This window comes from Glycine max, chromosome 13 (genome assembly GCF_000004515.6).
Source record: "Glycine max cultivar Williams 82 chromosome 13, Glycine_max_v4.0, whole genome shotgun sequence".
Classification (NCBI taxonomy): Eukaryota; Viridiplantae; Streptophyta; class Magnoliopsida; order Fabales; family Fabaceae; genus Glycine; species Glycine max.
The window spans coordinates 20,466,604-20,479,515 of NC_038249.2; the positions used below are offsets into that span (position 1 = coordinate 20,466,604).

Consider the following 12,912-nt stretch of genomic DNA (forward strand, 5'->3'; position numbering starts at 1 on the left):
AGTGGGACAAAGACGCAACCAAAATGCCCAAATTAATCATGCGCCTATCATCATCGTCCTATACATGCATTATAGTATATTTTTCACTTAAGCCAATCTTATTGTTGGAATCCAAAAAAAAATCACTGTTAATAGTAAAAAAAATTCTCTAAATATTTAATACAGAAGATTTTTTATTAAACAAAAATAATCATCTCAATTGATTTGCACACTTGATGATAAGAAAATGAAAATTAATTCCTTTTATAAAATTGATAGTATTATATTTTTGTCAAGATTCTTAATTTATTTGAATATAATTTAATTTTAAAAAATTGTATTCATAATATATTATTTCATATGTAGAATAATATTAATTATTGTCTTTGGGATGCTTTTAAATAATTATATAATTATGAAAGTGTACAGTATTATTAATATTTAATGTATCCTACCTAATTTTAATAAAAAAATATTTATTGTCTTTTTTAAGCTCCCTTTCTTAGACTTTTGCATGGATTTCTCTTTCTTTTCTTTTTTTCCTTTTTAGTTTTGAATACATTTACACCTATACTTCAAATTAGATCATACACTCGTGCTATACAGGAGTAAATTATTGTTAAGGAGATTAATTCTATAATTTTTTTAAGAGAAGTCTATCATGTGTCCAGTAATAAAATTTAATTTATTTTGTAAAAATATAAACAACGTGCTTTCATCATAATTTATAATAAAAAATATTTTTTTCTTAATTCTCCCCTTCATCAGGAAAAAATGGGTCTTAATTAACATAGAATTCGATCAATAAATAAATAAAATCTGATAAAAAAATTATTTAAATCGAAAAATATTTTATTTATTAAACTTTAATCAATACTTTTAGAACACTCATTCACATTATCATTTTTTATATTTAAGTTTTAGCCGATTTAATTAAATTTTTTCATAGTCACTTATAAGAAAAAAATAAAAAATATATATATATTAATTTTTTAAAAGTTGATTTTTAGTTTATGCATAAATTAATTTTAGTTTATGGAAAATAAATTTTTTCTTATTTTCTTTTTTATAAATATTTTTAGAAACGTGTTATCCATACATGCTTTTTTTTTATGAATAACAGCACGTATACCAAACAAATGACACAACGTAGAAATAAAAAGTGCAAACCTTCCATATTCCATTATAAGAAGTCGTGGCGACACTTGGCATGAATTATTACAGTGCCAAGTTGATAAGATATATTTAAGGGAAGTTTAAACTTTAAATTACTCCTAGTTTCGTATCTAAGACAACACATAAATGTCTAATTTATTGATTGATAGCTCTCAAGATCCTTTGCCGATAAAATAGATGTTGGATTGAAATTTAAGGTCTTATTTTTAATAGAATTCCAATAATTATTTAAAATAATTTCTCAACAATTACAAATAGTATTATATTATAATATAATTTATTTATCATAAATCCAAAATACAATTTATACTTTTAAAAATAATTATCTATTATAAATTTAAATTATAAAAATAAACACTATACAAAAGAAATACTAATGGATATTGAAAGTAGTCTAAATACCAAAGTGAGGTGTCCAAGTCACAGTTATATTTGCTTTTGGGTATGACTAAATTATAAATTAAAATATTTATTTTATTATAAATTTAAACAATTATTAATGAAAATATTAACAGATATTAAAACTTAAAAGTAGTCTAAATACGAAAACAAAGAATCTAGCAGTTTATCCACATTATTATTTTTGCCTTTGGATATGACTTTATTATATTTCAATGTCATCCGTTTAGATAGATGTAACGACTTAAAATAAGACTAGAGAGGGCTAAAGACATCATATGCTGGAGAGATTTTGCTTCTAATTTTAAATTGCTAAACAATATAAATTTTTTACATTAACCGTAAATAGAATCCAAACTCTTATTAGTTTTTAAAAGTAACTTTTAACCTCGTCATATACTACTTTGAAGTTTTTTCTTTTAACTTTGTTATAGCTTTAAAATATTTTTTAAACTCCAATTTTTTTATTTTAAAAAGGAGGCCCACTTTATAAAAAAATAAGCCCATAGAAAAGAAAAAAAAATACAGAAAACAAAGCTAGAAACCAGAGACAATCACATGAACCCTAACCTAAACCCCTGAGAAATCATTGAAGTTGATACATGGCGGAAGTTAACACTCTGGTGGTGCGGAAGCCCTGTTTTGGTCTTCCAACCGGTTGCCCTCAATGCCTATCTGCTTACATCTATCTCAAATTCGCTCAATTTCCATTCCAATTGGACTTCCACCTCAACAACCCTCATTCTGGTAACACCCATCACCCCCCTCCCCCCCTCTTTTTTTTCTCATATGTAAAGTTTCATTTTTTTGTCTTTTTCTGCTTATGGGTATGCACTTTTTGTTTTGGTTAGATCAAATCCCTTACTTTGAAGTTGGTGACTATGTGGCTTATAACAATGAGAAAGAGGGGATTATTGAGTGTTTGAAGAAAGATGTTGGGGTTGTTGATTTGGATAGTGGGGTTTCTTCACTCCCTGAGTGGATTTCAACTAAAGCAATTCTCACCACTTGGCTTGCTGATGCACTTACCTATGAACTCTGGCTGGGATGTGAAGGCTCCTCTGCTTATAGTATCTATTACCCTGATCTTCCATGGCCATTGGGGAAGATTCTCTCTTGGAAGAAAGCTCATTGGGTGAAGCTGAAACATGGGATAACTAATGACAATGCTGAGGTGAAGAAAGAAGAGGTCAGTTTTTTTTTCTTTCCATGTGTTTAGTAATTTCAACTTTTTTTATGTGTATATGTAGTAGTTTTAATGTTTTGTGTCAATTGTGTGTATGATTTTCTCTTTGATTTGGTATTTATGTTTAGTTATTAGTGATGGACAGATTTATGAGAGAGCAAAGTCTGCATATGATGCCTTGTCAAGTTGCTTAGGTGAACAGAATTACTTATTTGAGAACAGGTGATTCCTCTGGTTGAATTGTACGTGAATGCGAGATTATCTTTTGTTAGAGCAATTTGTGGGAAGATTTTGGTTTGTTTTTCATTTTTAGAGCTATTATTGACTTCAACCTCCTGGTGATGTATTCATATGCTTTATTTGGTTTATGCAGGCCATCAAGCTTGGATGCTATTTTTCTTGCACATGGACTAGTTGTTCTTCATGCTTTACCTGTAAGTATTAATATTAATTATTTGTGATTCTAATGTTTGTTTTAAGATAGTTACAAATACTCTACTGGCTGCCTAGGTTATACTGGTCAATTAAAATTGGACTTAGATAGTTATGGACTTGTGGTTACATTTTACTTTACACTCTGGGAACTATCATGTAGCACATTAGCCAATAGTTAGGTGAAAGAGAGATGCATACAGAAAGGGATTATGTTAGGGAATCCTTTATAGATAGCTGTATATGAAGTGTTTACAAATGTTTATCTGCCCAATTTGGGCAGAGTGAATCTGTGAATGACAATTGACTAAGATTGTTCTCAAGGAATTGAAGTTGATATTTAAAAGGTATTATCTTAAAAAAGAATATTAACTCCTGCTAAAAGCAGTTCAAAACTGGGCAATAAAAAAGTCAATATGTCTGCCAACCTCAATTTCACCATTCTTTTTAGACCTGCTAAAGTAAGAGATATTTTATGCTGCGATCCGGCTCATTTGAAGTTTTTTGTGCTTAAATACTTATATTAACCTCTTTGGTGTAAGAATCATGATCACAATAGTCCTAGAAATAATAAAATAATTGCAATGAGGCGCACTAGCTGGAAAATTTGTAACTTAGACTTGTTCTAGTGAGATGGCCGAGCAAACGAGAGATTGATGATTGGGGATTCCTAGTTTTCTTCTTATTGAGAGTATGCTACTATTTTTTAAACATAATCTTATTTTGGGTAATACTTCTGAAAGAGGAAACTAATATTTGGTACCAAAGCCTTCTAAGCCTCTGTACTTAGTTGCTTTTGCATTCTTCTATCCATGACAATGAGATTCCTAGCTTATCTCCTTAATGAAGACCATAGATATATGTTTTTATTTTATTTTGCACCGCTAAATGTAGTGTGCATGCTTATTAGAATGACTTAGACATTTGTTTTGAGAAAATTTTAACTTTAGATCCTGCATTCATTTACATCAGGAATCTTCAATGTTGCGAATCAAGTTTTCAGAGCATGCTCATTTAGTCAGATATGTGCAACAATGCAAAACAGAATTTATAGAAGCAGCTCCATCTCCTTCCTCTGCCCCACGATTTCATACTGGTGCATCATCGTCTGCTTCTAAAAGTCATTCAAGTAAGATATTTTCTGGATTTTGTAAATGCAGACTTCTCTTTTAGTTTTCCTTGATGAGATTGCCTTATCAAGCATAAGCAGTACTCCAATCATATAGATAATAGAACTGAATCCCTCTCTCTCTCTCTAATAGTTTTATTTAGATACAGTGGCTGGAAATATGTATGTATTTGCTATTTTAAACTCTCATGTGTCACTCTTCATTAAGTTTGATTTGTCATTTTTTTTTTTAAAATTAGGTTCAAAGCCGAAGAGTAAGCCCAAAAGGGAGAAAACACAGGAGGAGAAAACCTTCAAAAGGAAGGCAAAATATTTTGTGGTAGCACAGTTGGTTGCAGTTGTTGTGTTCCTCACACTTATGACTTCATTTGATGATGCTGAAGTGGAGTTAGATGATGATGGTGGTTATGATTTCGATGAATGAAATTGCATTCATTTGTTTATCTTCCTCAATTAAGGCTGCCACCAACCTAAATAAAACAAGTATCTCCTGTTCTTTGTTACGATGCAAAATTGGAAGACTATCATTCATTCTGTAAGATTCATTTTTGTATAGACGAGTTTTAAACAGATTGATGTTACGTGAGGCAAATCATGGAATGAGTTCTTTGAATCATTTTCAGATTTTGATGTAGCACCTCTTTTTATTTGTAATGCTCTTCAAGTAGATTTAGCTTGAACGGTCCTCCCTAGAGATTTCTAAGTTGTTTTTTAATTTTTAATAATACCATTCACAAAATAAAATAAAAAATAAAAAAATATTGATAATTGGAAAGATGCCATTGTTTATTGAGTTGTAGGAAAAGAAACATGACTTAAGTGAACCTTTGGAATTGTCGGCCTAAACTATTTTCACTTTGCTTGAAATGAACCACTTTTTTCTGGAAAAATTTATATTAAATATGCTATTTGTATTTCCAATTAGTAAGAAAACTTTTTAAGTATTTAGTAAATTTAATTTCTTGATTTATTTTATATAAGCCACTTCTTTTATCACACTTTGATTGATGGACACCTATAATGAATAATTTATATATATTAATTTTTGTAAAAAAAAATATCAACATTTAATTTAGAGATGATATTAAAAAAAGATAAATTAAAAGAAACAGACGATAAAAAATATCAATATCAAGTATAGAAATAGAAAAAAGTAATGTGTGCAACACACTTTTTAAAACAAAGGGAGAAAAAAAATTGAGACTTTAATTGAGAAAATAGAGAGTGAGACTCGTAAGTTGTGTATTCTAATATATAACTATATAAGATTAGAGGATATTACACTAGTATTTGTTACCAGTAAAATTAGTAATATGGTTTTATTTGTTCCATAAAAAATCATGGATTTTTTCAATATCTAAAATACTCAAAGTTAATAGTTCCTATAAGATTTTGTATTCACAACAACTTATATATCCTGCTTAATCTATTAACAGTTAGCATTCTAGATGTTAAAGGGATAACTATTAAAAGAAACAAAAATAGAGAAAATAAGATTAAGTACTTGGTTGATTCTCTTTTCACGTTTTTGTTTTAAAAAACTGATTTTTAAGACAAATAAGATGAAGGATTTATTGATTTTCTTTTCACTTGATTTAGTTTTGTCTTGTATTTAGGGACAGAAAGAATATTAAGTTTTAAAAATTGTTTCCAAAATAAACATTTTAAAAAAATCTTTAAGTATTATATTCAAATGCTTAGAAAACAAACTCTTGAAAAGCATAAACTTATCTTTGGTAGGGATGAATAAAAAGGAATGAAAATATGAGAAATGAAAAGAGATGAAAGTAAGATTGTTTGGTATAGATGAAAGAGGGTTGAAAAGAGATGAATTGTTTGAATTAAAGTTATTAGGTGGGTAATAAAAAAAAAGTAAAATTAAATATTTATGAATTTTCAGTTTTATCCCAGCAGATCTATGCTTACCAAATGCTAACAGCAAATCCATTCATGGGCAAGGACAACAACCATATTCGATTATGCCGTAACCTTATTTGATCATGGTAAATCAATTATAAACATGTTGCTCAAACACACACGGCCACAAGACTCAGTGAAGGACAGTTTCGAAATCACAAGTTCACACGAATGGAATAAAAAAAGTGAAGTGAAACTTGTTTTAGTGGAACCCAAATGTTTTTATACATTTCAGCTTGTTTCACCTCATTTGTGAGGTGAAACTTGTTTTAGTGGAACCCAAATGTTTTTAACATTTCCACCTCAACCTTTCATCAGCTCCAAACAAGGGATATCACTTTCTATTTTATCGCCTTCCATCGTTGTATGACTTTTACCGGATGACTTTCAGTCGAACCAAAGAGATTGTAAATGTATGTCAGGGTCATATACTTTCAAATGTGCTCAGAAACACTTATTTCGAAAACAATTTTTAAAACTTAATAAATTTTAGATGAGAAATAATTGAGTAAACTGGAATTAATTTAGAAAATAGTTTTTGAGACAAAAAAAAGTGTGAAAGTATTTAAGATTTAAGATCAAACACACCGTAATTAACAAGTTTCCTCCTCTCTTGTTTGAGTTATATGTATTTAAGATCCCAAAATTAGAGAACTTCAAAATGTTCACAAAAAACTTATAAGGGTCGGGTTGATCTTGAGCATTACATGAAAATTCCTCATTTCCCTCCCCTCATTATAATTGATTTACCATGATCAAATAAGGTTACGGCATAATCGAATATGGTTGTTGTCCTTGCCAATCTCTCACCCTTCTCTCTCTTTTTCCTCCATCTTCCTTTCATCTAAACCTACCCTTAATAATTACTTTCACTGACACCCATTATTAAATGAACAAAAAAATGTATGCCATCTATATCTATGTTCCAGCCCCACAAGAAATCTGCTGCAGGTTCACATTCTCCCATCTCTTAGCAAGTTCATTGTATCCCTCAGCATAATCAACAGCAAACTCTGCCATTGACCTCATAGCAGTTGACATACCAGCACAAAGCACCTTAATAGCAACTTCAGCCAATTTCTCAGTATTCATTACCTCTTCAACCTGACCAACTTCCAGCATTTCCATAATCTCACCATGTTCTTTTGATCCATCTGGATTTCGTCGAGTCTCTTCTCTTAATTGTTGTGCATAGAGGGACCCTATGCCAGCTGCAAAAAAGTCTATGCCATCAAGCACTGCTGTTTCTTGGAGGGCGTCTAGACGTCTTGACCACTGAACACAAAGTCCAAATAATGGATGAGTACCACTGGACCTACGAGGAGAGCATGCTAACTTTGATGGATCATGCTCACATCTCACACATCTTAGAAGCCAGCCAGTTAGAGCATGAATATAGGATCTTTGAGAAGTGATCCAAGACTCAAAGGTGTTTCGCCAATGCCTCAATTCATTTTCAAGATTGGAGGCAGAACGAGCAAGCCTTTGAGGATCAGTTAGTGATGTGGCACATTGTTTTCGGGCATCAGTGTCAACTAGAAGAATCTTGGCTTCATCTAAGGTTCTCTTCTGTGTCTGATGACATTCTGCCATCACTTTCCACATCTTGGCCAGCCTGTTAGTTTGTACATTAGAATCAGCATACATGATACTAAATTTGTAATTACTTGTGTTCATAGTGTTTACCAATCTGCATTTGATATTTTGAACATAGACACATTGCACAAAAATAAATATATAATCTTGTCGGGTACTGTATAGACAAGGTTAAGTAGATACTGTGTATATTTGATAGCTCTAACATACAAAGTATCATTATAATAATTAAAAAAAATACAAAGTATTGTAAAATTAATGATCTAAGTTAAGAATTTTTAACTCTAACTATAGGTCAGAATGACAGTCTGCAATATTGCATTATTACCAAACAAAGACTAGCATGATTAGCATAGATAGAGAAGGGGCATACAGGAAAAAATGGAATATTAGCAGTGAAAATACATTGAATTGTGGCAGAAGTTTTACAGTTCATCTAGAAAATATAGTAGTACGGAAATAATGATTTTCATACGTACCCTTGCACCAATTCAAGAAGCTGGGGATGCAACTCTTCATCCCTTAGAGTTTCAATTCTCCCGGAAATAGCTTCAACTGAGTGTATTGAAACTGTTATCTGGGTATGTAGATCTCTCATGGCCGCTCTTGTTTTATCAAGAGAAGAAGGTTCCTCTCCATTTACATCATGATTCCTGAGTTGCTGGCATTTCTTCTCATATGCAATTCGAACACGTTCTCCAGACTGTTGAAGAAGAAAGTGTGAAGTTTCCATTATTAAAATTGTATGCAATCATAAGTACCATGGACCTTTAACAATATTACAATAATAATCTAATGAAATTTAAGGAAATGAGAGTTTGAAAGAAAAATTACTGAATTAAAAGGTTAAGCTGGCCTCTTGTGTGATTTTTTTCAAAACCCCATATCACAGGGCTAAAGAAAGATGTATACTTCCAGTTAGACGCTTTGTGATTTTTCATATTATCTGGAAGATAAACCCTCTTAGATGATTACATAAGTACCTTGAAATATTATTTTGCTGTAATTTCAATTTAGTACCAACTATAAGCAAGTGTAGGTTTCATAGATGGATTGATGACCTTATGAGTAAATACTAAATTTTGATCATCCCGAAACTTGTCTAAATTGAACAAAGGCCCAGCAAAGGGTTTAGAAAGTTTTAATTGATGACCAGAGAGAAGAGTTACAATTACAAGTTCAAATAGGCTATATTTCAAGCAGCAATTATCCGTACCAAACCATGTCATCAACTCATCATAGAGAAGTTTATTGAAATAATTTTACAATAAATTTAATAGTTCATACGTAGCAGTTCAGTAATAAATGTACCAGTTAAAAGAGTTCAGTAATATACCTTAACTTCCTCGTAGAGCTTCTTCTCCCATTCATATAACCTGTCTAATGTTGACTGATGACTAACAGAAAACAAACAATGTTCCTCTGATGGATCATTGGTGCCTTCGTAATCCTCATCCCTAGAGTTTGAAGAATTCATTAAAAATCTTGATGAGGATGAGTGTGATGAAGCTGATCGGAAAAGTGCCACTGGGTTCAACAATTTTGAAGCTGCAAAAGAAAAACAATTCAAATTTATATTCTTGAAAATTTACTAATAGATATGAGCGAAAGAAAAATGATGCAGTAAAATCAAATGATAACTTGAGAACAAGATTATTTCTCCATACAACCCAAACACAATTTCTATAGTATGGAGGATTGATTTTGGAAATGGGAAGGGAAAAAAATGCAATGGCCTAATGGAAATTACTAAATTCTTCTTCCTACAAAGAAGAGAAAAAATTGCAATTTCTGAAAATTCAAACATTGCTAAATCTTGTTCTTACAATAACAGAGAAAATATGAAAGCTATTCTTGAAAGTTGAAACTTGAACCTAACTCAATTCTGAACACTATGAAATGCAGAAGCATGCTAGAACACTTTCAAGTTTCAACAAACCTGACAGTTCGTTAGATGTTGATAAATACTGAGCTTTCTTGGCCTCTAACAATGCTGAGACATCATTGGCTGCATTGCAGATTATTGTGAATTGAGCTTCAAGATCCTTGATCACTTCAACCATGCTTGTGGGCCTTCGGTTTACATAAACAGTAAAACCAGGTGTTTCCTCCTTTGCTTCTTGATTACCAGTTGCCATTTCCTGGCCCACAGTTTGAGCTTTAGATGCTTGAAAACATTCACTGCCATTGGCTTGTGAGTCTGAGACTTCATTTGCAATTCCAGTTTCAGCACCTGTTGCCTCCTCTTCCTCTTCCTCCTCATGTTCATAAACATCTTCAACTGCGACTTCTTCTTTGGAGGGGTTTACATCAATTTTGGCTCTTTCTTCTGCTACATTTCTCTTTATAGCAAATTCTTCTTGTTCAGTTTCATCTTCTTCCAGGTCTGGTATTCCTTCTTCTTCTCGAACCTTCCTCAGTCCTCTGATCTCATCATCAGTTCCAGTCCTATCAAGGCTACTTTGGGCGGGGTAACCATAATAGTCCAATGATGAAAATGGATTCCAAAAGGAATCCCATTGGGAAGATTGAGGTGAAGGTGGAGGGATATTAGGCCTGTTATTGGGAGAATAAGCAAAAATTGAGGGATTCACGGGTGAGGATTGCATAGGAAAAAAACCCTCAATGCCAAACTGATGCATTGGAGAATGCATTTCAACCCGAACCATCTCAGGCGATTGAGGCCTTTCCTCAACAGAAATCGCTGGATTACCACTCGGCCTTAGGTAATTCACCTTCAAAGTTGTCTTGGGACCAAACTCAATTGTTGTTGGGGTGAAGGATTTTGATGATATGGGGATGAAAGCAGGACGACTAGTTTTCTTCACAGGAGTGAAAGGTGGGGTTATGAATGAATCCAATGGCAACTGGCGCGACTCATCGCCTTCCAAGTAATCTAGCAGTGCCGCTGAAACCCTTTTCAAAGACTGAATGTATGCTGCATGTCCAGTAGCAAATTGAGTTCTTTGCTCAACAGCCTGTTTGATGAATCGCTTTCTATCTTTGCAAAGCTTAACTGCCTCTTCATCATCCAACTTTGATTGAGAACATCCCATCTCTTTACTATGTCTTTCCTATGAATATCTATCTCAGGCTTGCATTGAAATGGTTGATATCAAAGGATAGTTTTTTTATTTATTACAAATCTGCCCACAGAAACAGTAAAGTTCAGCATATAAACTGAATGCCATAAAAATTGAATTGGAATGAGAAAAAAAAAAGTAAATTAAACATTACAAACCAAACGAAATGTATCAAGGTTAATAAAGTTAGATGCTTTTCTTTGTATTCAAGTCTAAGAAGGGAAACGAAAATAGAGACTTGGCCAAGGGAAACAAGTAATTGAGATTCCTCTATGTGTTCCATAAGACCAAACTATGCTGAATCACAACGCGGAGACATTAAGAAAGAATAGAACTTTTGATCTGGGATTTTTTGTTTTTGGCAAAGATGAGAAACCGCAACTCGAAATCTCCACCAAAAACACATTTAGAAGTGAAATTAATAAAGGGGCAACATTAAAACAATAAAAAGATAACAGAGGAGGTGAATGGTACCCATTTTACCAAAAAACTGAATGCAGCCTCACTCACTCTGTTGCAGTTAAGACCTGACAAATAAACTAAATGCTGAGAGTAGGAGAAGGAGAATAAGAAAATGAAGAAAGAGAACTAAGCGTTTGGTTTTGATTAAGAATAAATGAACATGAACAGTGAAGCGTGGAATGGAGAAGCGTAACTCACAGTGGGGCGTTGATCAGAGAGAGAGAGAGAGAGAGAGACGTTGAGAAAAAGCAACGGTCAAAACTCGAAACACGAAGAGGGAGAAAGAAACAGTGTTGTGTGGGGAACAAAAAAAGGCAGAGTTTAATAAAAAGCAACAACAACAAAATGACAACTAAGGGCATAGCCCTTCGTGTTGCTCTGAATTTTGGAAAATGTTAATGAGAACGAAAATGACCACTCAGAATCCGGAATTAGTTGGCCCAATTGGCTACTCTACCTTCTTAACTTTTCCACTTAACCGTTGTTGTTCCTCTAAAAGAAGTTCCCAATTTATATTTTAAATTTTAAAAATTTCAGTTATTTTACGTTAAATTCAAATATATTCCCGTCCTGATTATATTATATCACATTTAAAATCTTCACACAGCTATTTATAAATATAATTAATTTATTAAATTTTAAAATAAATATCAGATAATTATCTAATATATCTTTTATCATTATCATTAATACTCATTTACTTTTTTATACACTACTTTCATTAAATATTAATTAACAATAGTCTTAAAAAAATATATTTAATGTAAAATTAATTTTGTAAAACAACATATATTTTAAAATAAATATTTTTCTGCAAAACTTCATATAATATGAAACGGAAAGAGTATTACACAATCAATACTAAATTATTAAGAACATAATAACTTCTAGTGTTTTATATGATTTATCTTATCAATTTAGTTCTTTTTAACAAAATAAAAATTTACTTTATTTTATTATATATTATTTAAACATCACTCTTGTTTATTCTATCTTATTTTTATCTCATTGTTAGATATCCAACAAATATTTATATTCATCAGTTTTTAATTTTAAAAAAATTATTTAATGATGTTTTGATTGTACTTTTAAATATTTACAAAATTACCAAATACTCCCTAAGATAACTACTAAGAAAAAATGGAGTAAATATCAACTACCCAAATTTACCTGAAACTGTTGTTAAGATTTTGCCAGCCAGCTGTTACTTCCTAATTTTTTTTAAGTAAAAATAATTATATTAAATCAAACCAGATGAAAGAATCAATACAAGAAGGGTTATGATAAAAAAAAAAATTGTGAGCAGGTAAAAGATTTAGATGTCCTAAATAAAGAATAGACAACTTGATAGATTTATCGACACACAAAATAAACAATGCAGTTTTGAAAGAAAGAAAAAAGGAATTTTGGCAACACTAACTCCTTACAAAATCTCCAACTTCATTATTTAAAAATCTTCTGGCCACTGCTTCATAATAGTCATATACTACAATACTAGGTTGCAATATCATAGCGTACTTTCTTTCCATTCATCTATGATTGTAGGTCAACGC

The 12,912-nt window shown here is 31.5% G+C and overlaps 2 protein-coding genes across 4 annotated transcripts; one reads left to right on the top strand and one right to left on the bottom strand.

Moving 5' to 3' along the window:
* Positions 1–2,071: 2,071 nt before the first annotated feature.
* LOC100807761 (mitochondrial outer membrane import complex protein METAXIN) lies at positions 2,072–4,917 on the top strand. The gene is made up of 6 exons (XM_003543734.5): positions 2,072–2,301; positions 2,406–2,743; positions 2,886–2,962; positions 3,114–3,174; positions 4,145–4,301; positions 4,541–4,917. Exons 1-6 carry the CDS (start codon positions 2,157–2,159, stop codon positions 4,723–4,725), a joined length of 963 nt encoding a protein of 320 aa, XP_003543782.1. The 5' UTR covers positions 2,072–2,156; the 3' UTR covers positions 4,726–4,917.
* Positions 4,918–6,158: 1,241 nt separating this feature from the next.
* Positions 6,159–11,657, bottom strand: BZIP82 (bZIP transcription factor bZIP82). Of its 3 annotated transcripts, none has more exons than XM_006593462.4 (6): positions 11,558–11,651; positions 11,372–11,424; positions 9,754–10,960; positions 9,151–9,362; positions 8,294–8,517; positions 6,159–7,833 (listed from the first exon to the last, which is right to left on the bottom strand). In XM_006593462.4, the coding sequence occupies exons 3-6, from the start codon at positions 10,868–10,870 to the stop codon at positions 7,137–7,139; spliced, it is 2,250 nt and encodes a 749-aa protein (XP_006593525.1). In that variant the 5' UTR covers positions 10,871–10,960; positions 11,372–11,424; positions 11,558–11,651; the 3' UTR covers positions 6,159–7,136. The 3 variants fall into 3 exon arrangements, with proteins under 3 accessions (XP_006593525.1, XP_014620868.1, XP_014620869.1); XM_014765382.3 differs by having other exon boundaries at positions 11,381–11,424; positions 11,558–11,630; XM_014765383.3 differs by lacking the exon at positions 11,372–11,424 and having other exon boundaries at positions 11,558–11,657.
* Between the last annotated feature and the right edge of the window lie 1,255 nt (positions 11,658–12,912).